This window comes from Hemibagrus wyckioides, linkage group LG25 (assembly GCF_019097595.1).
Source record: "Hemibagrus wyckioides isolate EC202008001 linkage group LG25, SWU_Hwy_1.0, whole genome shotgun sequence".
In the NCBI taxonomy this organism is placed as follows: domain Eukaryota; kingdom Metazoa; phylum Chordata; class Actinopteri; order Siluriformes; family Bagridae; genus Hemibagrus; species Hemibagrus wyckioides.
In genome coordinates, this window is record NC_080734.1 from 20,672,077 (window position 1) to 20,697,568 (window position 25,492).

Genomic DNA, 25,492 nt, shown 5'->3' on the forward strand with positions numbered 1-25,492 from the left:
CTCAACAGGATTACAAGCTGTTTATAGAGAATTTGAAAGTCAGAAAGACACTAATGATATATGGTAATTATGAGAGAGAGAGAGAGAGAGATTTTTCAGGTAAACATTTTTGTTTTAAAAATTGACGCTGAGATCTTGCTGTCAAGGTTTTGTACTGTGTTTATTTAACAGTGTGCGGTACACATGATCAGCATTGGTTAAAAGGAGCTGAAGATCACAATAGCAATGCAGAACAGTAAAAAGCATCGTCACCGTTACATCATGACACGTACAGTAGTATAGTACAAGGAGCAAAAGCTTCACAGAAGAGATTTAAAAAAAAACACCATGGTGTTTACTACAACACAAGGTTACACAAAAAATGTCAACTAGTCAGATATTTAGGGATCCTGTTATTGTACACTGTAAAGAGATATTGCATGAAACACTGCTCTATGGAAACCTACTGGTCCGTGTTATAAAACACAATACTGATGTTTTGTAATGGTGTAGGGCCCTGGCTTAACTCTATCCATTTCACCAGGCTTCTGATATGATGGCCATGATATGACAGATGCAATGTAATCAGTTATTACAGCCATTTATACCCAAGAGATATTGAACGTACCCATGACCTATGCTTTTGATAGGTCTGAAATCTAGCTCTACATGGCTAGTCCTGTTTCAAAACACATACACAAGAAGTGGGCTCACTTCATAAAACATATGGCTTTTAATATGGCACATAAATATAACCATAGAGAACCTGGTTCATGTTTACACCAGCAGACAAAAAAAACAGAATAAGTACATACAAACAAGTATTTCAAAATTCTTTTGGTGCCACAATACATCAGAATCTGATATGCCCAAACATTTCATAGACATTAGTATGGAGTTTGTAGCATTTCTGATATAAAAAAAATGAGGACCGCAATAAATGTACATAGTACAAGTTAGGTAAAAGATGGTCATGTCGGACTACATTTCTCTAGCACCTCAAATAAAATGTAAAACAATGAAAACTGCTTTCACAGCTGCAAAGGCTATAATTCACTAGAATAAACTATTGTGAATTCCTTTCCTTTGGCTCTCAGTCATATCTCAGCTCTCAGGGATCAGTGGAGCCATAATGTGAACATGGAACAATTATAACTGAAAGGTCAAACTGCTTGAATACACAGTCCAGTTTTTGAAATGGCAGTGTCTGAGTAACTTTGGCCCAGTTGTTGCTATGCTGAAGGAGTGAGACAATACTTGTAATGGCTGATGTGCAAACAATTGTTAAACATTTAGACTTAAACTGAACTGCACACTGACAACCAATAACAACAGAGCAGCTGAAAACAAACCATGTCTGACAAACTAAGAAGATAAACTAATGTCCAAATCTGACAAACTACAGCATACGAAAACTGACAACTATTCTATCTATTATAATATTAAGTGCTTTCAGAACGAATTACTCTTTTATATAAATGTAAAGGTGAAGCTTTGTTCAGTAAGTATTCTCTTCTCTACTGTCAGACTGTCTGCCCAATTCCAGCTAGTTTGTTCAATTTCCCCTTATTGTGTCATAAGATCAGCACAAGGAAGTGCTACACATTGGTGGTGACCTTTTTGAATGCTGCAACACTGCATCCAAAATTCCCATCCACACACACAAATACTGATATACTGATGCATGGCTCACCTAAATATGTCCATATATTAAAACTTTAAATAATGGAACCTATACCCCTGAATACACAAGATCCAAATGATGAGCTAATATTCTCACCACAAAGCTGACAAAAGCCTGGAACCACCAACCAAGCAAAACACTGCGAGGATCATTTCCTCTTCCAACAGGTAAGGCCAGTTTCCTTCCTTTGTTGAATGTTTTATAGGCAAGTCAAAGAGGAAAGCAGGGAGTGTCGGGATTGGAAAGTTAAGTTACCCCAGGTCTCAGAGGAGCCAACGCCTCCACAATGATGGCAGAAGCTGCTCTTTGAAAATCTTCACCAGCTCCACCAGCAGTGAATGGATGGGGAAAAAACCACACTGCAGGAAAAAAGCGAGATTGAAGAACCCCCCCTCTCCTCTCTCCATGACTTTGGTTTGTGGCACCTCTCTACTTGGCACCTTACAGCACTAGCGCTTGATCACCACTTGTTCGTAGGCACCAGCACCAACCCTGCAACATGTAAAAAGTAAACATTAGAATTGAAGGTCTTGAATGTTGTATCTTACATCAGCCCTGCTTTCAGACATGACATGTTTAACAGAACTGCTAACCATAGATTACGCTTCATGTTCACATTCACTGCATCCACACTTCCAGGTCTACACACCCCTGTTAAAACTGTAGGTTTTTGTGATGTAAAAAGAAGAAACCAAGATACATTACTCACAAAAAGTTAAGGATATTTGGCTTTTGGGTGAAATTTATGGAAAATGTAAAAAGTTCACGCTACAGTGATATTATATCATGAAAGTAGGGCATTTAAGTAGAAGCTGCAATGGTGATTTCCTCATCTCAAACAATTTATTGAAACAAAAGCCAACAACAGTGGTGGGTATACCACAACAAAAAATGTCAACGTCTCAATAATTTGTCATGTGCCCTTGACCATCAATTACAGCTTGACAACGACGTCTCATGCTGTTCACGAGTCGACTTATTGTCTGCTGAGGCATGGCATTCCACTCTTCTTGAAGGGCGGCCCTCAGGTCAGTGAGGTTCTGGGGTGCAGGGTCACGAGCCTCTACACGGCGACTCGGCTGATCCCATAGGTTTTCTATGGTTTTCGTACTCCTTGACATCTCCAACATCGTTGGCGGCCATCATTTCTGCTCAACGTGAATCGACTTTCATCAGAGAACAGCACTGAGGCCCGCTGGTCCCTCGTCCAGTGTAAATGCTCCCTGGCCCGACGCCTGTGCCTGGTGATGTGGTCAGGTACCCTTGCAGGTCGTCTAGCACACAGACCACACTGATGTAAATGGTTTCGAATGGTCTGACATGACACTTGGGTTCCTCTCACCTCCCTTAAATGTGCCTGGAGTTGAGTGGCATTCATCATCCGGTTCCGCAGGGCACTGTTAACAATGAAGCGGTCATCAACATGGGATGTGGTCAAAGGACGTCCACTTCTATGACTCTTTCTGTCCCTTTCTGTGACTCTTCCAGTCTCTCTGTATCTCTGTCGCAACCTGCTGATGACACTCTGTGACACTCTAAGCTCAGTGGCCACTTCCCTCTGAGAACATCCTGTTTGAAGCCTCACAATGGTGAGGTTCTGTTGATCAGTTGTTAGGTGTGGTCTTGGTCTCATGATGTCAAAATGTGAACAGCATGATGAAGAGGACTGTTTAAATACCAATTCTAATTGAACCAGAAAATTTATTGGTGGATTCATGGATCAAACACCAGTTGTGAATTTTGCCGTTAAGCACCTTGTTAGAGAACAGCAAGTTCTGCAGAAAGTACTGAAACACTGAACAGTTGGACATGTGCATTCAAAAGTGTAGAGAAGGTCAAATTAAGTTCACCTGTAAAGGTTATAGTGCATTTTAGGTGCATCCTGAAATTTCACCCGAAAGCCCGATATCCTTAACTTTTTGTGAGTAGTGTACATCATTTCAGATCTTTTTCAACCTTTAATGTGACATAGCAATAAAAAAAAAACTCAGGTGAAAAAACAAATACAAGCATTGTAGTAAAAAATGAAAAATTTACAATAAAAGGACATGGAAGGAGCTGTAGGAATACCTGGGAGTACTAGTCACTCCCTGCATGTTACAACAATTTCTCATTCTCATATTTACATATACAATGACCCCAGACCATGTGGCAAAATGTTAGTCCAATAAAACAAAAGGTATAACTTTTTTTGGCAGAATTCTGAAAGATATATTTGGCACAAAAACAAAATAACTCATTGCCTGAAGACCATCATACCCAGGGTGAAGCATGGTATGGTACACTTGGACCACTAGGCAAATCCAAATACTATTTTGGTTCAAAACCTGCAGGCTTCTAGACAGCTGAAGATTTCACCTTTCTCATGATAATGAACCAAAGCACAAATCCAAGCCAATATAGGAATGGCATTAGAAGATTCTGGAAAGGCTCAGCCAGAGCTCTCGGGTTACCAATACAACCAGGATACTGTCAATTATTTCTTTTGCTCTTCCTAAAAAAATCTGTTTATTTTTCAGATGCATTTTGTTGGTTGCTATATCACATTAAAGGTGGAAAAGGATCTGCCATGATTTATCTTTGTTAACTGTTTCTTACATCACAAAAACCTGTAATTTTAATAGGGCTGTGGGTCAGACATTTTATGTCCACTGTAACTGCTTTTCACAAATGAAAGATCATCTTAGAGATGATCTCTTTAGAGCTTTGTGTCCTATTTAAAGCATGCTCACATTTAAAGATATGTGAAACACTTCACTTCTGAATTCTATATTTTACCTTGCGGGTAGATGATGGCTGCCAAGTGCTGTGCTTCCTCCAGGACCCACAAATAAACGAAGACCCTCCTCTAAAATACAATATTAAATGTTGATGCTTTTCTTCAGCAGCAAAGAGGTCTGACGTAGCAAAACTGCACAGGCTGGTCAGAGTGAGAATTTGCTAGTTACCTTCAGTGCTAGAGTCAAACATGCCAGGAGTAAAGTCTTGGCTCTGTAGGATTTTCTCCACCACATCATCAGCATCAACTCTAGTGGCATCCACTCGTTTCAGCTGAGATTCCATCGAGTCCTGCTTCATTGGGTGCCTGAAGAGGAGGAAAACAATCAATGATGACTTTATAAAACCATCAGCACTAGACTGAGCTTTGAATGGCATTACAAGAAAACAATCTATAATCTTGACACAAAATTACACATTTTTCAATTATGGGGCCTTGGTCATCGTCCTAAGTTGCTCATAAGCTCCTGTTTATACAATTGCACTTTTTGACTATATAGTACATGGTTAGAGAATGGAATAATTTATAATAGCACCCAGATGTAGATGGGTTCCCTTTTAAGTCTGGTTCTTCTAAAGGTTTCTTCCTTATAACGTCTCAGGGAGTTTTTTCTTGCCATCATTGCATCTGGCTTGCTCATTAGTGTTAAATTTATGAAGTTATAATTTATATTTTTGTAAAGCTACTTTGTGAGTTAAAACTGATAGGCAAATAAAATGTAACTATATTGTTGCTGAATTGAATTGAGTTTTTAAAGCAAGTATATCCAATGCAGTTAAAGTTATTTTCACTGTCTTATATATATACACACAAATATGTAATGTGTGTGTGTGTGTGTATGTAACTTCTAACAGATTGTGAAGGACTTTCTGATTATCAGCAGTGATAAATCAGGTTTGAAGGTTTTGCAAATCCTATTCTGTGTAGTGTAACTATTTCATGTGACAGCACATTACTGTCTGACCTGCAAGAAGTTCGTTCTGGTGTCGCAGGATTTAATGACAGGGTGCTACAGGCTCCGAGGGTAGCAGCAGCAAGTGCTGTGGAGCTCAGGCTCTCCTCACTAGGCTCAGGGATGCTAGCAATGCCTGTGGATGCGCTACCAACTGATGTGTTCCTTTTATGGGTGAACTCTGATAGGCTGGAGGAGCGCGAGTGACCCGTGCTATAGCCTGGAAAGAGAGACAAAACACACACACACACACACACACACACACACACACACACACACACTTTTGCACACCTGCAGTTTCTTGAGCATTTTTCATTATAACATGTGACATACCTGTAAAACTTGACCTGCACACAAGGTAACATCTAAAAAGGCAACTTTTTAATACATGTGGATTTGAACAGCAAAGATGCAGAACAAACAGCTAAAAGATGTCAGAAAGTTGGCATGGCTATACAAACACCATAGCTAACAGAACACTAATGTGCCTTCCAATCTGTCTCAGATTGCTGTAGCGAGTACTTGGTCATGAGCATCTGCACTTTTGCTAAGACCAAAACCTAAGTATGAACAGGCAAGTGGATGGCAACCTACTAGAAGCAGCAGGCTCACTGACGGCAAGTAGCCAGGTCAATAAATCCAATGTATGCAGTGGTCAATTTGTTTAAAAATAAATAAATAAATAAATAAATGGAAAAACATTAAAAGGTTTTGTCAAACCTAGACCTTTTATCTACCTTCCTCCCTCCCTCCAGTGAATATAGAAGTATTTTCTAGCCATTGCAAATTGAGCAAACTGAGTATGAGAAAGAAATCCTGACAGAAACAAACTCAGAATGAAAGCTGTCCTCATCTGGGTGACAATGAGTGTGATTATAAATCATTTCCTTTCTATAACTGAGTACCATAGGGTCAAACAGCGCATTTGTGTAACCAGGAAATTCATTTTAGTTTAAACATGAATTCTGTCTTATTGCAGTCAGGAACTGTTCACTGGTGGAGACTGGAGAATTGTTCAAAGAAATTGCAGTCCAAAGCCACTTCCATGGCTTCGAAATGTTACAATCTATAAGCATACTTCAGGAAAGAGGATGCTTTATTTCTGCTTTGTTACAGCTGACTGATTCTAAAATAAGAAATCTATCTAATCTAATACATTCAACTATACAGAGGCTTTCTCTTGCCAGTAAGCACCACAGCAGACTGTGTTATCAAATCAACTGCATAATCAGGGACATTTGATCTGATCTTACCACCTACAGTTTAAGTACATTTCAGAATGGTATTAGTGATGACAGAAGCTGAGACATCATAAAGACAGACAAGAATCCATCAAGTGTAAATAAGACAACACACATTAAAACAGATGTTTAAAAGCATTGACTCAATTCCAAACTCAGAAACCAGTCAGGAGAAAGAACAGAAACAGGACAGAGCACGCACCTGATACTTTAGACTGCTGACTAGCATAGCTGGAGGTTCGGGAATGACCACCCACCCCCAGCTCCTCTGGCAGAGAGCCACCCTTGCCTGTGGTTTCTGTAGACAAAAGGGACTTTTATTAGACAAGAAACACTGTACACTATGGTATACATGTCCATACTGTGAATACAATGCTGAATTCTTTTCAGTGCCATTCCAGCTGACAGGATTAATAGTGTTAAACATGACAGACTTCATTAGGCTGAGCTATAATGTGAGTAGCCCCTTGTGGGAGAAGAGCCGGAACAAACACATAACTCATTCCTCCATATACTGATTGTTCATCACTCTCAATCAGAACACTAAGTTAAATACATCTTTTTTTCCCTTCCTTAAAGATATGTTTTTAAAGGATGAAGCAGCAAATGCATATAGTAATAGTATAATGCTAGGTCTAAGGTGTAAATATTAGAACACTATTTGCATTTCAAAACCAATTCCTGTGTGCTGCAGTGAACAGTCCCCTGTACATAAAGAATGAGTTTAGATTTTTTATTTTTTTAAAGGGGTAATTAGTTTTCAAAGCATACTCTCTAAACACATGAATGTTTCAATTAATTGATACTTTAACATCCCAACTAAGCTGAAATAAGCTCGACTGAAGGATGGATGAGTGCTGAGGACTGGCCTGGCTAAAGCAGCTTGTAAAAAGGAGGGAAATATCTAACCTAATTATACAAATACCCATTAATACTCATTCAATTCTTTTTAAAAATATATTTATGGAATCAGCAGTTGAAATTTGTTTCTAATATTGTAGTTTATGTAGTAAAGTGATTTTGGAACAATTCTTTATGGGCAATTCTGTTTCTTTTGTTTGTTTGCAAGTATTAAAACTTCAAATTAATATCAGAAATAGTTTGCGCCGTTTGGCTGCAGGAATCTTTTTCGCCAGTCTTTCCTGCTCCTGGCTTTCCTCCCACATTTCTGCTATTTTATAACCAGTTACACTGGTAAACTTTACTAGCTCAGAAACTAACTTGCCTGCCTGGTTTGCTATAAGGTGTCTTTGAAAGGTCTGGACAACTGCAAGATAAAAGAAACGTTTACTAAACTGCAGCTACTTTCAAATTTCATAGTTTAATGATATTTTATGTCAAGTGCTGTTTTTCATGGTGCATCATGGATCCGACTGATCCAATCTGAGCGTCACTTTAGCTTCCTTTTGTGTGCGCTCATTAGCAGAGGGTGTCAGGTGCTGTGATATAAATATTTTAAAAAATGCCTCGCTTGCAGTTTACTGACTGACTTTCCCCGCTGTGAAAGCAATTTGTTTGTGTCTTGGAAATGTCACAGATAAAGTCCGAGTTGTTACTGGCTCATACAACAACAAAAAAAAGAACGTCGGGAAACCTTTGATTGGACAACAAATTACCACTGAAGAGATGACAAAATGTTCACCTTAAACAGTACGTCTCTAAAGCTCACTGGCAACACCTACCAACCCTGAGCTGTTTCTACATGGATCACAGCATGTCTGGCAGACATCTCATCATGTATAGAAGCTGAAACTAAATTCCAGCTAAACTGAGCTGCTCTGGAGTTGAATTCAGACATCAAGATCCCGTGATTCCCCTGGACAACTCTCAGCTCTCAGACACTGCACATGAAGCCACTTTGACTCCCTGCCATACAGGGTTGTTGCATTGTTGTGATTCAAACAGGGCAAATGCTCTTTGCATGTGCCAGTCACAATTCAACTTTACTTATCAAGCAGAAGAATCAACATACCCGAGAGCCCCAGAAAGGGTTTCTGGGTGTCTCCACCTCTTCGCTCTTCCAGCAGACTCTCTCCATCCCCCTGGATCCCAATCACTGTAGCTGTGGATGGAGGTCTTGTATGGAGACAGAGGACATGTTAAGAATCTACAACATGTTAAACACATGCTATTTTAGTATTTATAACTATCCTGCCATGCGGCATGCATTAGTGTAACAAATCTCCTGATTCATCTACCTACTGCAAACTGGTGCACAGTGTCAGATTGCATACTTGTGTATTATTAAAGGCCATTACTGAGTACAAACACTGATTTATTTTATTACTGTTAGCGTTAGAATTTTAACAATTTGTCATGTTACTTTCAAACCTACAGGAAGCTCTGTTGTAATACCTGTAAATATCTTCTGGATTTTCTAGATTGTTAAATATTTCTGAGTGTAAGTTTAGATTTGAGATGCAGCCCATAACAAAGATTGTGAAGAGTGTGGTAAGTTTTAAGAAATAACAGAGCTGGTCAATGTGTCTAAAGTATCTGTGCATAAAATTACTAAACCTTTTCCAGTTGAACCTGGTAATCTGAAATACAAGAATGTTCCAGCTCTTACATGTCGTCTAGTGGATGTTGTTTTTATATCTTCCGGATGTAAATAAGATTGCTGTGTTCAAGTGTGTGAACAATAATTTCATTCCCATACCACTGCTTCTGTAGACAAGCATAAACCAGGCTGCTCTGATTCACTTTGGGTCATATCACACCACCACAGCCAACGAACACCACAACACTTCCCACTAGTCTGGTAAGTCAGTGCAAGTAATATTCCCAATTTTATTTAGTCACTTATGTTACACATACACTATATTGCCAAAAGTATTCGCTCACCTGCCTTGACTCGCATATGAACTTAAGTGACATCCCATTCCTAATCCATAGGGTTCAATATGACGTCGGTCCACCCTTTGCAGCTATAACAGCTTCAACTCTTCTGGGAAGGCTGAACACAAGGTTTAGGAGTGTGTTTATGTCTCCGCTCTAGTTCATCCCAAAGGTGTTCTATCGGGTTGAGGTCAGGACTCTGTGCAGGCCAGTCAAGTTCATCCACACCAGACTCTGTCATCCATGTCTTTATGGACCTTGCTTTGGTCACTGGTGCACAGTCATGTTGGAAGAGGAAGGGGCCAGCTCCAAACTGTTCCCACAAAGTTGGGAGCATGGAATTGTCCAAAATGTCTTGGTATGCTGAAGCATTCAGAGTTCCTTTCACTGGAACTAAGGGGCCAAGCCCAGCTCCTGAAAAACAACCCCACACCATAATCCCCCCTCCACCAAACTTTACACTTGGCACAATGCAGTCAGACAAGTACCGTTCTCCTGGCGACCGCCAAACCCAGACTCGTCCATCAGATTGCCAGATGGAGAAGCGCGATTCGTCACTCCAGAGAACGCGTCTCCACTGCTCTAGAGTCCAGTGGCGGCGTGCTTTACATCACTGCATCCGACGCTTTGCATTGCACTTGGTGATGTATGGCTTGGATGCAGCTGCTCGGCCATGGAAACCCATTCCATGAAGCTCTCTGCGCGCTGTTCTTGAGTTAATCTGAAGGCCACATGAAGTTTGGAGGTCTGTAGCGATTGACTCTGCAGAAAGTTGGCGACCTCTTCGCACTATGCGCCTCAGCATCCGCTGACCCCGCTCCGTCAGTTTACGTGGCCTACCACTTCGTGGCTGAGTTGCTGTCGTTCCCAAACACTTCCACGTTCTTATAATACAGCTGACAGTTGACTGTGGAATATTTAGGAGCGAGGAAATTTCACGACTGGATTTGTTGCACAGGTGGCATCCTATCACAGTTCCACGCTGGAATTCACTGAGCTCCTGAGAGCGACCCATTCTTTCACAAATGTTTGTAAAAACAGTCTGCATGCCTAGGTGCTTGATTTTATACACCTGTGGCCATGGAAGTGATTGGAACACCTGATTCTGATTATTTGGATGGGTGAGCGAATACTCTTGGCAATATAGTGTATGTATGTTACTAAAGTACTGCAACTTTTTGTCCATTTTGGGTTATTTGCCCAAAAAATTTAGGAAACCCTGAGTTAAATAAAACTGCATGTGTGGAATTTTATGTTTAGTTCTGTGTGCATACATTTTAACCTTCATAATTACCAATACATAACAAATCTATACAAACGAATCTATACAAACACAGACGAGTTTACTGTGAAATTTCTAATAGTAATACAGTGTGACCTTTCAACCTCTCAGAGATTCTAAAACTCAAATGTAAATTCTGGGACAAGAGATTTAAATTACAGTAATATATAAAGATAATAGCTTCTGACTTTTACATCTAAATCTGCTTATATGTCTGGTCCTACAGTGCATGAATTCCGTTCATCTGGGAAGACATCATGTGAACACCCAAATTACGAACTGTCCTGTATGAAGTCATTTCTTCATCTCGCTATTTATAGTCTGATTTATATAGAGCACTGTATATGGGGCAGCAGTAATGAAGACACCAGACTAAATTCAGGCAACCCTTACAAGTGGGTGCACCAGAAACACATTCTCATCATTGCTCCATTATGTAAAAAAAAATTAATGTTTCAATTCACCTAAAAACAAAAAAGTAGTCAATATACCCCCAAATACAACCCAGCTCCTGTGGCTTTACTGACTGTTAAACAAAGAAAGTTCCAATTCTACAACAGTTCATTAAATTCAAACCATTACACAGTGGCTTCACATTACAGTGGCTTCTTTGGGAAATGTTTTGTTTGACACAGCAATGGTCTTAGAAGAGTTGTTGGGTTTGCGTAGGCAGACATTTCTCTGTAAAGCTGCTGGGAGGAAGCACTTCTTTCCCTAATCAACTGAATGATCTTATTTATTATTTAAAGCTCACAAGAAATCAGCTCACAAGAAATCTCTTCCTTTTAGTAATAATTCCAAAGGAGTATAGTATAATAAATGAAATGAGATTTTGTGTATTTTAAAAAGACTGTCCCAAAAATGTAACTTACATTTCGTCTTGTATCTTTCAAAACCTGACTGTTTTTTATTCATATCCATACCGTGACAAAAATACAGCAATGTAGTTAAAGACAATCAACAAACTAAAACTCAAAGAAACCCGGTCTAGGTTTGCAAAAACACTCACGTTTTGAAACAAGGATCTCCAGACATAAGGTGAGTACAGATGATCACCTGAACAGTAAAGAAGCACACAAAAACAATTTAGAGAAAAATTCTAAGCATTTTATGTTTTTAAAATTACTCATGACTTCAAAACTCATGAAACAAAAAGAGTAATTTCTGTAAATAAATGAGATAAATTACACCTATTATGTACTACTCTGTCATTAATTACTGCATCTATGTTAGCACTGCACTTTGCAGAGGTTTGTTCAATTAAAATAAACAAAATCAAGATAAAAATCTAAAGCTAAATATTTTATCATATGAATAGGTAGGTATTGTGTAAATAATGTTTAAGTAAAGTGGCCAAACAGTGTGTTGTTGCCCAAGACTGAGGTTGTCTGAATTCTGATCAACTATTCTTAACTGACCTCTTTATTTGACCTACAAAAGTATCAGAACAGTAAGTCTAAGTGTTTTTGTTACACACCGAAGGCATTCGGAATTAAGACATTAGATTGAAATTCCAGCTTTCATGTCCTGATATTTACATATAAATGTGTTAAACAACTTCAACATGACAGCTTTGGAGCAAAAGTATAGGAACAGATAGTGTTTAACATAAATTAAACAACACTTAATATTTGATTGAATATCCTTTTCTTCATAAACTGCATAAAATTTGCCCAGTCTTCTCTTCAGGAGGTGAAATGTTGCTCAGTTGGGGTTAAGGTCTGCTGATTGACTCCAGTCTAAAACCATACTCTCTTCCTCTGATTAAGTCCTTTATTGAGTTTGCATCCCAAAAAAGTTGCCTTTCTGTCTCAACCAAAGAAGATTTTTCCTCAGAGCTTTAAAGTCCCTACCACAAACAGGATGAACCTGAACTCATTTTGGGATACTTTAGCCAAAGCTCTGATTAATTATCTACAGGAGAGATTTTAGTTTTTAGTTATTAAAATACTTTCAAAAATAAACAAAGTTATTAAAAAAAAAAAAAAAAAAAAAACAGTCATTATAGTATACAAAATTATTGTATGTGGATTTTATAAAACGTGGCAAAAATAGTACATGTGATCAAGGTGAAATTAAATCCATAACACAGTCATAGACATACACAGAAGAGATGTGAATACTTTCCCACTAGTTACTAGTTGTGTGCTAAACAACTTCTTATTTTGCGACTGTTTGTTTAGGAAGACGGACTTTATTGCCAACAAAGTAGAGATACTGCTGCATGAAACTCTAATAATAATAATAATAATAGATTTATTTGGAAACCTGTGATAATGTATATTAATGTTTGTCTTTCGCACTGCTCTAGTTGGAAACATAATGACTGCATGCATAATGATTGAAACAAAATTAAAAAACAAATCCATATAAATGTTTTTGTGGGCTATACCTTCAAAATGGAATTGTCCTGCCTGGTATTCTTGGTGTCATAGCCCTCCAGTAAACAGCGGCGTGTGGTGCTCCCAGATCCTGCAAACTCAGCCAGGTTCAGATCAGCAAAGCCCAGCTGAGATCATACAACAATAAAAGAGCTGGTTTAGAATAACTTTTTGAAATGCAGATCCAAATAATAGGACTGTGTGGATGTTGTGGCACTGCTCTGGTATTAGGCAGTTTTGTCCCTGCCATATTTGGCAAATCTAGCAATGCTATCTTTTTATTGTTTGAATGGGCTACAGGTTTAAATAAGTATACCTGCAGTATGTACACTCAATGGGCGTTTTAATAGGAACAGCTGTATCCAGTGTTTCTCTGGAGCTGTTCTGTGGGTAGAAAAGCCTCCTTACTGGCTTAAATGAATGAGTATAATAAAATGGCCTGTGGAGATTTTCTCAAATCTCATTTCATTGTACAGTGTGATATACATGTGATATTGTAAACTTAAAACTAAAACTCTTAGAAATTTAATAAATGATCCTAATTACTGAAGATCTTTTCAACACATTTAGCACTGTGTGGCTGAATAGCTTTCGGTTCCTGGATCTGCATGACTTGTTGCACTGGAGTGTTGACATATGTTTGGCTGATTTGGGTTGCTGTTATAAAGAAAAGATGATATGATGATTTGATGTCCCCAAATCAACCCCACCACTAGCATGAATGCTGCATTACAGTTCATGTCATTTACCTTTGCATAAGTCTTCCCACCTTTCAGTTCCTGTAAGGCAAGAAGTCATTTAATTAAACATTTTTATCATTCCAGTTTTTAATCTTTAACCTTTAGCTGTTAGGTTTGTTTGTGTTAGAGTGCAATTCTACCTTTCTGACAGAAACACGGCATATGCAAGGATCAAGAACTCCTGTTCCAGCACTGGCGCTCATTTTACATAGAAACGAGAAACTGGTTCTCCAGCGCACACAGTTTGCCTGGACCATTTCTCTAGAAAACACACACACACACACACACACTATTGTCAGACATGAGCCGCTTCAAAGAAAAGGCAACACACACCTGGATTATGGTTCTCATACCATACAAAGATACACACAGGCTGAACCAACACACATTTAGTGAGATGATATGATTTGTGTCACACAGTTTAGTAGAGTCTTGTGCTTTAATTAGGTCCTGGGGAGAGTTTAATGTGACTTCTAAATAAATGCAAATGACATTTTGATTAGAGACAGTTTCAGTGATCCCAACCTTGTCATGAAAAAGATGAATTAAGACAATTTAATAAAGTATGGAGCCAATGGCCGTACCAACAGCAAGATCTTTATTTCTTTATGAAGATGTTCTGGAGCTATCATGCGATTTAATAATTCAGAGAGCAGCTCAAGATCGGCTACAGCAGATGGCCAGAGGATCAGAACGTTGTAGGCCGAGTCTCGCTTACATATACTGAAGAAGAGCTGATCAAGCGATCATGAAATTTAATGGCAGCTTGAAAATGTCAACTTAGGTGGTTTAATGATCCAATAAAACCATTAACAAAGATGGGGGCACAGTAGCATACAATTCAGGTGAAGAAAAATTGTGCTCACCTCCTACAGGGAGACAACAGAGAGCATACTGACCATCTCATTTTGAATAATCCAAGAAATAAAAAACAATAATAATAAAAAACACCACTGTGCTGCACTGCACATGCCTGCACTTTTTAATGCTAATTTACAAATGTACTAATATGAAACTCTTTGACTGCTGCTATGTTTCACTTAATATTGCTGCTACACTTCTCATTGAGGGCCCTATGACTCCCCTGATCTGGAGAACATGAACAGAATAAGGAACAAGGAGAAAACAAGCTCTACACATGTACTACTAAATAACAAGAAACTCATAAGATGCAAGAGGAGGTGTGTTTGTTGGTGTGGTTTTGTGTTCGTAGTCAGACAAACCACACACTAATTATATTTGATTTGAAAAAATATTTAACCTTTCCTTATTAAATACTGCAAACATGGAGGAGCATCAAAATATTACAACAGCCTTCATCAAACTGATCTTCCTCAGGTATTCGAACAAGACATGAAAACACAAAGAACTGAACAAAAAAAACATGACAACTGGGCCTTACGTAGTCAATACTTTACAATTAATTGTTTCTGACTTTATTTCCAACAACACTACTGTTGTATTGTATTTTTATCAATCTATTAATCTTTCCTATCTTACCTCAAACAGCACCTTTTTTGTGATTTGAAAGTAAGCAAACTTTCCCACTGTTGGAGAGGAGGACATGAGGGAAAGGCAGGAAAACATTTTCGGACGAAATGCCTAACTTGAAAAAATCTAAAGAGGTGGTTGGTGGGCAGCCCATACAGAATTAGCAAAACTGTTAAAAAATCCCTCTGGACACAAGTCAAGAAAACAGTGTATACCTTTGCTATACCACACTGAAAAAAAAGAATCCAGACAAGAAGGAGGAAAAAGATGGTTGTTACATAATGGACCTAAAGGAGAAGCATTTACAAACTTGAAACGTTTCCTAAACTGATAGCAGATTTTTAAAGTGTTAAATACATCATCATTTTTAACTTACGAAGAAATTTTAATTGGAAGAGAAGAATATCTAAGAGCAGATATAGAGGATGAGGCAGAACATGACAGGGCTTCTAACTTACACCATGCTAAATGAGGTGACTGAAATGAGGTAAATGAGGTATGAATGTGTGCTGTCCAGTAATAAAACTGAAAATTTGGTAGCACCAGACCACCGCTGGACTTCCATCTCTGAAGAGACTACCCACCCTGGGAGATCCACCAGACCAAACAAAATATTAATCAGTTTATCTAATGAGTCAAAGAAGTACTTAGGTAAGATTGTTAGAAATAAAAAGAGGAATTTAGGCAGAACATTCATTTTAATAGCATTAATCTTCCCAATCAGAGACAAAGGCAGACTATTCCATCTCTGAAGATCAAGCTTCATTTTAGTTCAAAGAGGAGAAACGTTTGGAGAAAAAAGACTTGCGAATGTACGCGTCACATTATACCAAGGTACCTAAATCCAGCGGGAGTGATATAGAAGGCCATATCCAGGTGCTTAAGTTGCAAAGCAGTTGTGTTGATTCGATAACATTCACTCTTCTGAAAGTTTAATTTATATCCAGAAAAGGAGCTGAATGTATCAAGAGTGGATAAGATACCGGGCAGGCCAGATACAGGATCAGATACATAGAGCAATAAATCGTCTGCATACAACGATAGTCGGTGTTCCACACCATTCCTAATGACACCCTTAAACAAAGTAGAAGTTCGCAACAAAATGGCCAATGGTTCAATGGCCAAGGCAAATAGAGATGCAGACAGAAGGCAGCAGTGACGTGTCCCATGTTCCAATGGAAAATACTCAGAATGCACATTGTTTGTTTGAATGCTGGATTGAGGTGATGTATAAAGTCATTTCACCCAGCTAATAATTACCAAAACCATTTTTTTTTTAATACAGCAAATAAATACTCCCACTCTACCCTATCAAATGCTTTTTCAGCATCCACCGAGATCACAATCTCGGGTACCTTCTCGGAATGTGCCGAATGAATATTATTTAAAAGAGTACGAGCATAAAAATAATAATTGACGTCCCTTGATAAAACTGTTTTGCTCCTCGGAAATAATGCTGGGCAACACTCTCTCTAGATGCAGAGCTATAGTTTTTGCCAGAACTTTTACACCAGCATTTAACAAAGATAGGGGCCAATAGGAACCACATAAAGTTGGATCTTTGTCACTCTTCAAAAGAAGAGCTATCGAAGCTTGGGTTAGAGTAGGTGGAAGCAAACCATTTTCCATCAACAGAATTAGAGGTACCAATTTATCAATACATTTTTTAAATATAGGATACCCATCAGGTCCCGGGGCTTTACTGGACTGCATCGCTTTCACTGAGAATTTTATTTCTTCAATGGAGAGCGGGGCATCTAGTTCTTGTACATGGTCAGAATCAGTGGTAGGGTTTTCAAGGTTGTCCAGAAACTCAGAATTCTATACTATTCAGAACAGAAGTAGTATTGGCCAGAAATTCAGATTTATACAAAGAAGCATAAAATGATTTGATCATAGCATTAATTTCTATCGGGTCTGTAAAAACTACATTAACATGATTATTAATTTTAGGTATCAACCGTGAGGCAGATTGATGTTTCAGTTGGTGAGTCAATAGTCGATTCGCCTTATCCCAATGTTCATAGTAAGTGCCACGTGTCTGCAATAACAGTCACTCTACGTCCTTAGTGGAGATGAGATCAAATTCTGTCTTGAGGTTAATATGTTTCTTAAACAGTTCTGGGGAGGGATTGGATGCACACTCTTGGTCAAGGATACCAATAGCAGTAGTTCTGTAAGCCTGGCCTTATGTTTTTTATTACAATGAGAAGAGTATGAAATAATCTGCCCTCTGAGGAAAGCCTTCAGTGACTCCCAAAGTAAAGAAGATGATGTGAATTTGTTCTGATTAAAAAGGAGAAACTCATCAATAGAATTAGACAGAAATTCACAAAATTTGTTATCTACCAACAATAGAGAATTAAATCTCCAAAGAGGGGGAGTAGATCTGTGTGTGGACAACTGAATATCCAGAAATAGTGGTGCATGGTCTGATATTAAAACATTTGAGTAATCAACAGCAGCAACAGACAAGATCAAGCTGTTATCTATGAAAAAATAATCTATTCTTGAGTATGACTGATGGACCTGAGAGAATCTTAAGCCGTTTCAAATGGCTAAAAACTTGACCACATTTAGATGCTCATGCCACATACAGTATCTCACAAGTGAGTACACCCCTGACATTTTTGTAAATATTTTATTATATCTTTTCATGTGACAACACTGAAGAAATGACCCTCTGTTCCAATGTACAGTAGTGAGTGTCCAGCCTGTATAACAGTGTAAATTTGCTGTCCCCTCAAAATAACTCAACACACAGCCATTAATGTCTAAACCATTGGCAACAAAAGTGACTACACCCCTAAGTGGAAATGTCCAAATTGGGCCCAATTAGCCATTTACCCTCCCCGGTGTCATGTGACTCGTTAGTGTTACAAGGTCTCAGGTGTGAATGGAGAGCACTCTCTCATACTGGTCACTGGAAGTTCAACATGGCACCTCATGGCAAAGAACTCTCTGAGGATCTGAAAAAAAGATTTGTTGCTCTACATAAAGATGGCCTAGGCTATAAGAAGATTGCCAAGACCCTGAAACTGAGCTGCAGCATGGAGGGCAAGACCATACAGTGGTTTTACAGGACAGGTTCCACTCAGAACAGGCCTCACCATGGTCCACCAAAGAAGTTGAGTGCACATGCTCAGCGTCATATTCGGAGGTCGTCTTTGGGAAATAGACGAGTCCTGCCAGAATTGCTGCAGAGGTTGAAGGGGTGGGGGGTCAGCCGGTCAGTGCTCAGACCATACGCTGCGCACTCTATTAAATTGGTCTGCATGGCTGTCATCTCAGAAGGAAGCCTCTACTAAAGATGATGCACAAGAAAGCCCACATACAGTTTACTGAAGACAAGCAGACATGGATTACTGGAACCATGTCCTGTGGCCCGATGAGACCAGGATAAACTTATTTGGTTCAGATGGTGTCAAGCGTGTGTGGTGTCAACCAGGTGAGGAGTACAAAGACAAGTGTGTCTTACCTACAGTCAAGCATGGTGGTGGGAGTGTCATGGTCTGGGCCTGCATGAGTGCTGCTGGCACTGGGGAGCTACAGTTCATTGAGGGAACCATGAATGAGGGTAAAGGTGATGGACTGGCCAAGCATGTCTCCAGACCTAAACCCTAAGGTGGGGGAGAGCAAGGTCTCTAACATCCACCAGCTCTGCGATGTCATCATGGAGGAGTGGAAGAGGACTCCAGTGGCAACCTGTGAAGCTCTGGTGAACTCCATGCCCAAGAGGGTTAAGGCAGTGCTGGAAAATAATGGTGGCCACACAAAATATTGACACTTTGGGCCCAATTTGGACATTTCCACTTAGGGGTGTAGTCACTTTTGTTGCCAATGGTTTAGACATTAATGTCTGTGTTTTGAGTTATTTTGAGGGGACAGTAAATTTACACTGTTATACAGGCTGGACACTCACTACTGTACATTGGAGCAGAGGGTCATTTCTTCAGTGTTGTCACATGAAAAGATATAATAAAATATTTACAAAAATGTCAGGGGTGTACTCACTTTTGTGAGATACTGTATATTCCAACTAATGAAACGAACAGATGTGCCTACACCAGGAATGCTGGAATTCAACTTCACAGAACACAATTAAGTATAAGTGAATTTAAGAACAAATAAATACTTCCACATGGCCAGGACCCCCTCCCCCCAAACACACACAGACCCATGAACATATACACACCCACAAAGAGAAGAGGAAAAAAAAAGAAAAGAGAGAGGGAAAAAACATTGCTGCCACAAAACTGTGACCTCAACTCTGAGAATAACCTGAGCTTAACCTGAACCTGACATGACTCCCACAGAGTCTTAATACTAAACAGTAGGCACTTCCAATAATGATATACCGCATTATGTAACAGGAAGAGGGAGAAAATTGATATTATGATATTACTGCAAAACATAAGCTTATCACATTTGTTTTATTTCACCCTGTGTTAACACTGGGTAAAAACACTACCCCATGTTCATTGTTTTTATATACTCCTTGGCCTCTTCTGCAGAAAAAAGTCTTTTTCCACACCCTTATAACTGATACGAAGGCGTGCCAGGAAGAAAAGACCATAACGAACCCCTTCCATGCAGCGCAACTGACTCCTGACCTCATTAATGGCTGCTCGAGCCTGGGCCACCTTGGCAGTATGATCGGGGAAAACGGAGATCTTCATTTCTCCGACAGCAACCTGTCGACTCTCTCTTGCATGCCGTAGAACATTCTCACAGTCGCTATAATAATAAAACCTGGTTAAAACGGTGCGTGGTCGCCCACCGTGTTTTGGCTTCGGATGAGAGGTTCTATGCGTTCGGTCTAACAGTGGCATTTCGTCCAGTTTAAAAGCTTCCTTAAGCAGTGTAGCCACAACTGTAGTGTTGATGACGGTATCCTCAGGAACCCTGACTATCCTGATGTTATTCCATCTTGACCAAGATTTGAGGTCTTCACACTTATTTTCCAAAAAAACAAACTGAGTACAGACAGAGAGAGTCCCCATTTCCCCCACTGTACCTCTGAGTGCAGCCAACTCGGCGTCTGAAGCGGCCTTATCATTTACCAGTTGTGTTTTTACTGATTGTAGGTCAGCTCTAATTGTGGACAAATCATCACACAGTGCCGCTCGAGGTTCGGTTTTAAAGATCTCCGCAATGTCAAAGACGAAGCCCCTGTGTCTGGGGTCGGTACCTGTGAAGCAGACCTCAGTTGCTGGGTCGTTGTGGCACGGGTTTTAGTGGTTTTATCAGCCATGATAATATGTCCAGGTGGTGAAAAAAGCTTTGACAAAATACACTAGGGGTAAATATGATGTCAAAAAATAGTCTAAATAATAGTCTATTTTGCGCTATAAAATAACAGTTAACATGGACTCTGCAGGAGTGTCAAATCACACGTCTTACTCCAGTGGCTGCTCAGTAGCGCCCCCTTATGCCTGCTACCTTTTTGGAAAGAGAACACTTTCAAACTGCATATCACATCTGTTCATAGGTCACTGTTCAAAGGGTGGCAGTATGGTTCTAGATGGGTTTTAATTGTTTCTTGTGTAAAGGTTACATTATACACAATATATTGTGACTATTACAAAACATTGTTAGTTTCTTTTTGCTCCTTTGACAGCTTTCTTCCACCTGGCATTATGCCTATGAGGTATTGTGAGAATGGTATTTATAATTTGACAGACCATGATGTGCTCTGCTTAACATGTTGATGTGTCACAGCTTTTTGTTCCAAAGCACTGCTCGATGTTTGCATGTATAAAAACAACAGGATAAAGCATGCTTGATATTGTTTATTACTGTATACTGAGTACGCCATGACAAATGAGAGAACATTATGCGAGTGTGTGAAATTTGCAGAAATGAACACAAAAGAAAAGAAGCATTCTTCTCTGTTGTTCTCTGAAGGTTAAGCGTATTGTTCTTATCGCTGTTACCATGATGAAATCTAACTTGGCATGAGACTTCTTAGCCAATAGAATCAATTTCAGTATCTTAACCATACTGAAAGTCTGATGAAGACAGAAACAGGAAATATGACAGTCATCATAGTCTGAGAACTGGGCCACACTTCCAAACCCATATTATTAACATACACTCATGCATAGGAGTCAGTAACTGTTCTTGTCTACCTTTTGGATTGCTTTGCTAACAAAATAAAAACACTGAAATCTTCTGCGACACTAAAAATGTAGCTCCACTTGAAAAAATTAAAAGAAACAACTGCCACCTAAGTATAATGATCACACAAACAGCATGGAAGGAAAGCCTCCTGAGCTATAGAAAATCTCTTAGAGCTGCTAGATCAACACACCTCTTCAGCCTCATAGAAGATGAACAAAAATAGTCCAAGATTCTTATTTAACACAGTAGCAAAATTAACTAGGAATATAATACCTCCACAGAAACATGCACACACTCAGTACGTAGGAATAAGGACTTTTATGAAATTATCAGGCTTTAAATTTAATGTCAGAATTTTTTGCCTGATATTTTAATACACCACATAGATCAGCAATTAAAATATTTTACTGCCCTTTGAGACAGAGAACTAATTTCATCATCAAAATCAACATGTACTTGAACACTTACATGTTTCTTCAACCAGAAATACAAGAAGCAACGGAATCTTTCCTAAAAATAACCCTTAGCACTAGATGTGTACCTAAAACTTGACCTAGAAACCATGAAGATGATTTCAGACTGCAATTGCCACGAACAGTTTTACACACATATTTATTACTACAGTATTAGTGGCCAAGTGTGTATGCAATGTAAAGTACATCCATGATGCAGCAGTGCCTCCCACTGCATCACTCTGCCACCCAGCCAGTGCAGAGGTGACGGATCATTCAGAAATTGTCATCGCAGTCATTTTTGATACCCATCAAATTTAACAGTTTTAAGAAAATTGAGATTTGAACATTTGTGGCAGCCTACAAAATGACCAAATACATAAAAAAACAATACTGAAACATGCAACAAAGTTGTGGCTTTAAAAATGGAGCCTGTAGAAACTGTAGTATCCACAGCTCTGGTAGCTGATAACTAGTACTAAAGCTATAGATTTATGTTAAAAGTCAGATTTACACCCATAACAGCCACAGCTGTTCATCACAAAAAGCCATTCTTACAGCTTCCCCTTGTTACTCATATGATTCATGTAAAGGAATGGTTTATGTAAATACTGTGGTCATTTGAGATGACAATAACACACATAACCCCGAGAGAGGGGTTAGAGAGAGCCTTATTATATGAGTATACTGTATGATGCTGTGTTCACGGTGAAGCCGCCTACAACCGGTGGAAACGACAGAAAACCTCCTCATCTTAAATTTTCACCTCATCACCCTGAGATGGTCTTCTCAACTACCAGTTACGGAGTGACGTCAAATCAACATGGCAGCAACAAGTTCCCCTTCTCTGCTTTAAATGAGTTTATAGCAGCATTGGCTTTAGATCAGTTAATATACAATGCACTTAGTAAAGTCTGTAACAATGAATATATTAATCATTGTTTTGAGAAAGCAATCATGAACATTAATCACTAACGTTAACCGGTTAGCCTGTTGCTAAGCTACGCGCTATTTATATACCGTGCTGCAATTTCAGCCAAAAAATTGCAAGAATGTTTGAAAATCGCTATAATAGAAAAGAACAAATAGGCAACCAGGCCTGGAATAGTAAAAGTGTGCTTAAATTAGCTTTACAATAGGACAGAGCAAACAAAATACACGCTTTGGTGGAGGTTTCATGCTCTTTTCCACTTCTCATGTCGAACGTCCCGAAGTAAGAAATTACGTCATTACAACTTGTTAATGAGCCTTTAGACGCCGCCGTGGACACAGTAGGAGTTTTATTAATCACACACTGTCCGACTCCTCGGACCTCTGAATGTCAATTAACACTGGTGCCTTTATTATCAGTCACAACATCAGGGGCCTTTTATTTTGTATGTAAGGCAGAAAATTCTCTCCGTTACCCTCCAGGACCAAAGAGAATCCTGTTAATGTAAATCAGGGTGTTTCTTCACAGGGCTAACAGACACAGCGTTACATTATTACAGTTAACGAAACTATAAGAATAATCAGCCACATGAATGACATTAATAAATAATGTTCAATAGGCTATTGGTGCAGAAAATCCGATAAGTGAATGTAAACAAACACGGTGAATCCTTTACCGTGACGATTCCTCCGAAAAGCCGCCGTCCAGCAGGCGGATCTTACAGAACAGAACCCCGTTAACGAAGGGCACCGAAGACAGCTCGTCCAGCTCAAAGTCCACTTTAAACTTGAATTTCTTTTTCTTCATCATGGTTAATGGACGCCTCCTTATAAAGGCAGCACGACGCTTTCGTATCAGAGGGTGAAGCTAAGCTGCTGCTAACCGCCTCGCTAGTTTACTCTCCTAGCACTGTTAGCGTTGTGGTGGTGTTCCCACGGGAGCTCCATTAGCTCCATTAGCTCCAGTATCTGCTGAAACTGCAGAGAGATGAAGTCTATGAGAGGAAAGTGACTGCTGCTCTCCTTCTGTTTCTCTCCAGCCTTGTGTAGACTGAGAAACGTCACAGTGACGTCATCCGCCCCGCCTGGTTACGAATATACAGCGCGGGACTACACTTACGTCCACTTTATTAGGAACAACTGTACACTTGCACATTCATGCAGTTGTCTAATCTCGCAGTAATGTGTCAGCAGCATACTGAAAAACTCTGATCTCTGTCACTAGCTGGCCTGGGCTGTGTATTTCAAAAACTCTGATCTCCTGGGATTTTCACAAACAACAGTCTCAAGAGTTTACATAGAATGGTGCGCACAACAAAAACATCCTGGGTGTAGAGGATCTGCAGGCTGGAATACCTTGTTGATGAAAAGGTCAAAGGAGAATGACCACGCCGGTTTGAGCTGACAGGAAGTCTGTGGGTGATTCTCACCAAATCTTGGTTTTAAAAATTTCAAACATGAAAATTTTAAAAATGCTTAAATTAACTTTTTTTTTTAGACATTAGTAACAGAGTCTGGAGTATTTGTGAACATTAATTTAAAAACTTTTATTTACCATTTAACACCTTTTTGAACATAATTTCCAAAATACATCCTAAAAAATCTCATTACTGCAACACTGTGAATTAACACTGATAGAAAAGCAAATACATTTTCACAGTTTTAAAAATGGATTATTAAGTCATGCACAGTCACTTCAAGTTCTGAAATAATATTTATTTTTAATTTAACAGTTTTTTAAATTTTGACTGATTTCTCACCTTCCACAATTTACAACCATTTTTTCTTTATATTTCAAAGAAACTAGACATTTTTTCAAAATGACGTGACAAAACCTGAGAGAACATCATTTTAAGATTCTGCACATGCATTTAAAATCAAAGTACTATATTTCTATTAATTAAATTGTTTCGGTAATGATAAATAGGTTTCTGTAATGAGGTTAATTATTTCGGTAATGATAATAAGTATACTAGTCTGAGATTTATACTGAGACTTGTATACTAGTCTGAGATAATGCAGAAAGAAATATAATATTTACACAATCATGCATTCAAGTTTAAAACAGTTTTATTGTGTAGTGCTTCAAAAATACAAAAGCCAAAAATAAAAAAAGAAATTAAGAAAAACATTAAAACAGGAATAAACAGGACAACATTTCAACGTGTGCCTAAAAAAACATGAACCATTTTACCATGGCACTAAAAAATAACTGACCACTGTCTCTTTTTCTTTTCATGTTCCTTCTTATTCAGCTCTTCAGTTTTCTTTATTTTACCAGTTTGTTTTCGTTTTTGATTCCTGGAAGCATTACATTAAATTAGTCTCATAACATGGGAAAAACATTTTATGTATACATCATCATATAGTGTAGACTTGATGCTTACTCTGTGTGTGTGTGTGTCTGTGTGTGTGTGTGTGTGTGTGTGTTCTATACTGGGCCTGAAGTTGTGGGGTGTCAGGAACAGCTGGACAGTTCCCTGCCAGGCCCAGAGAGGGCGCTGGCAGGTGAACCTTGGAAGCCTGCTTCTTTGTGTGTCTTTTGTTACGCCCTTCCTATTGTTCCTATCCTGATTGTCACCTGTATCCCATTAGCCCTAATGTCTACCCCTATAAATAG

At 39.0% G+C, this 25,492-nt stretch overlaps 1 protein-coding gene across 1 annotated transcript; it reads right to left on the reverse strand.

Moving 5' to 3' along the window:
* Window positions 1-141: 141 nt before the first annotated feature.
* Window positions 142-23,933, reverse strand: fam102bb (family with sequence similarity 102 member Bb). The gene is made up of 11 exons (XM_058379101.1): window positions 23,550-23,933; window positions 14,017-14,137; window positions 13,886-13,915; window positions 13,148-13,264; window positions 11,765-11,811; window positions 8,608-8,711; window positions 6,838-6,933; window positions 5,407-5,614; window positions 4,612-4,748; window positions 4,442-4,511; window positions 142-2,155 (listed from the first exon to the last, which is right to left on the reverse strand). Exons 1-11 carry the CDS (start codon window positions 23,681-23,683, stop codon window positions 2,113-2,115), a joined length of 1,107 nt encoding a protein of 368 aa, XP_058235084.1. The 5' UTR covers window positions 23,684-23,933; the 3' UTR covers window positions 142-2,112.
* Window positions 23,934-25,492: the final 1,559 nt, after the last annotated feature.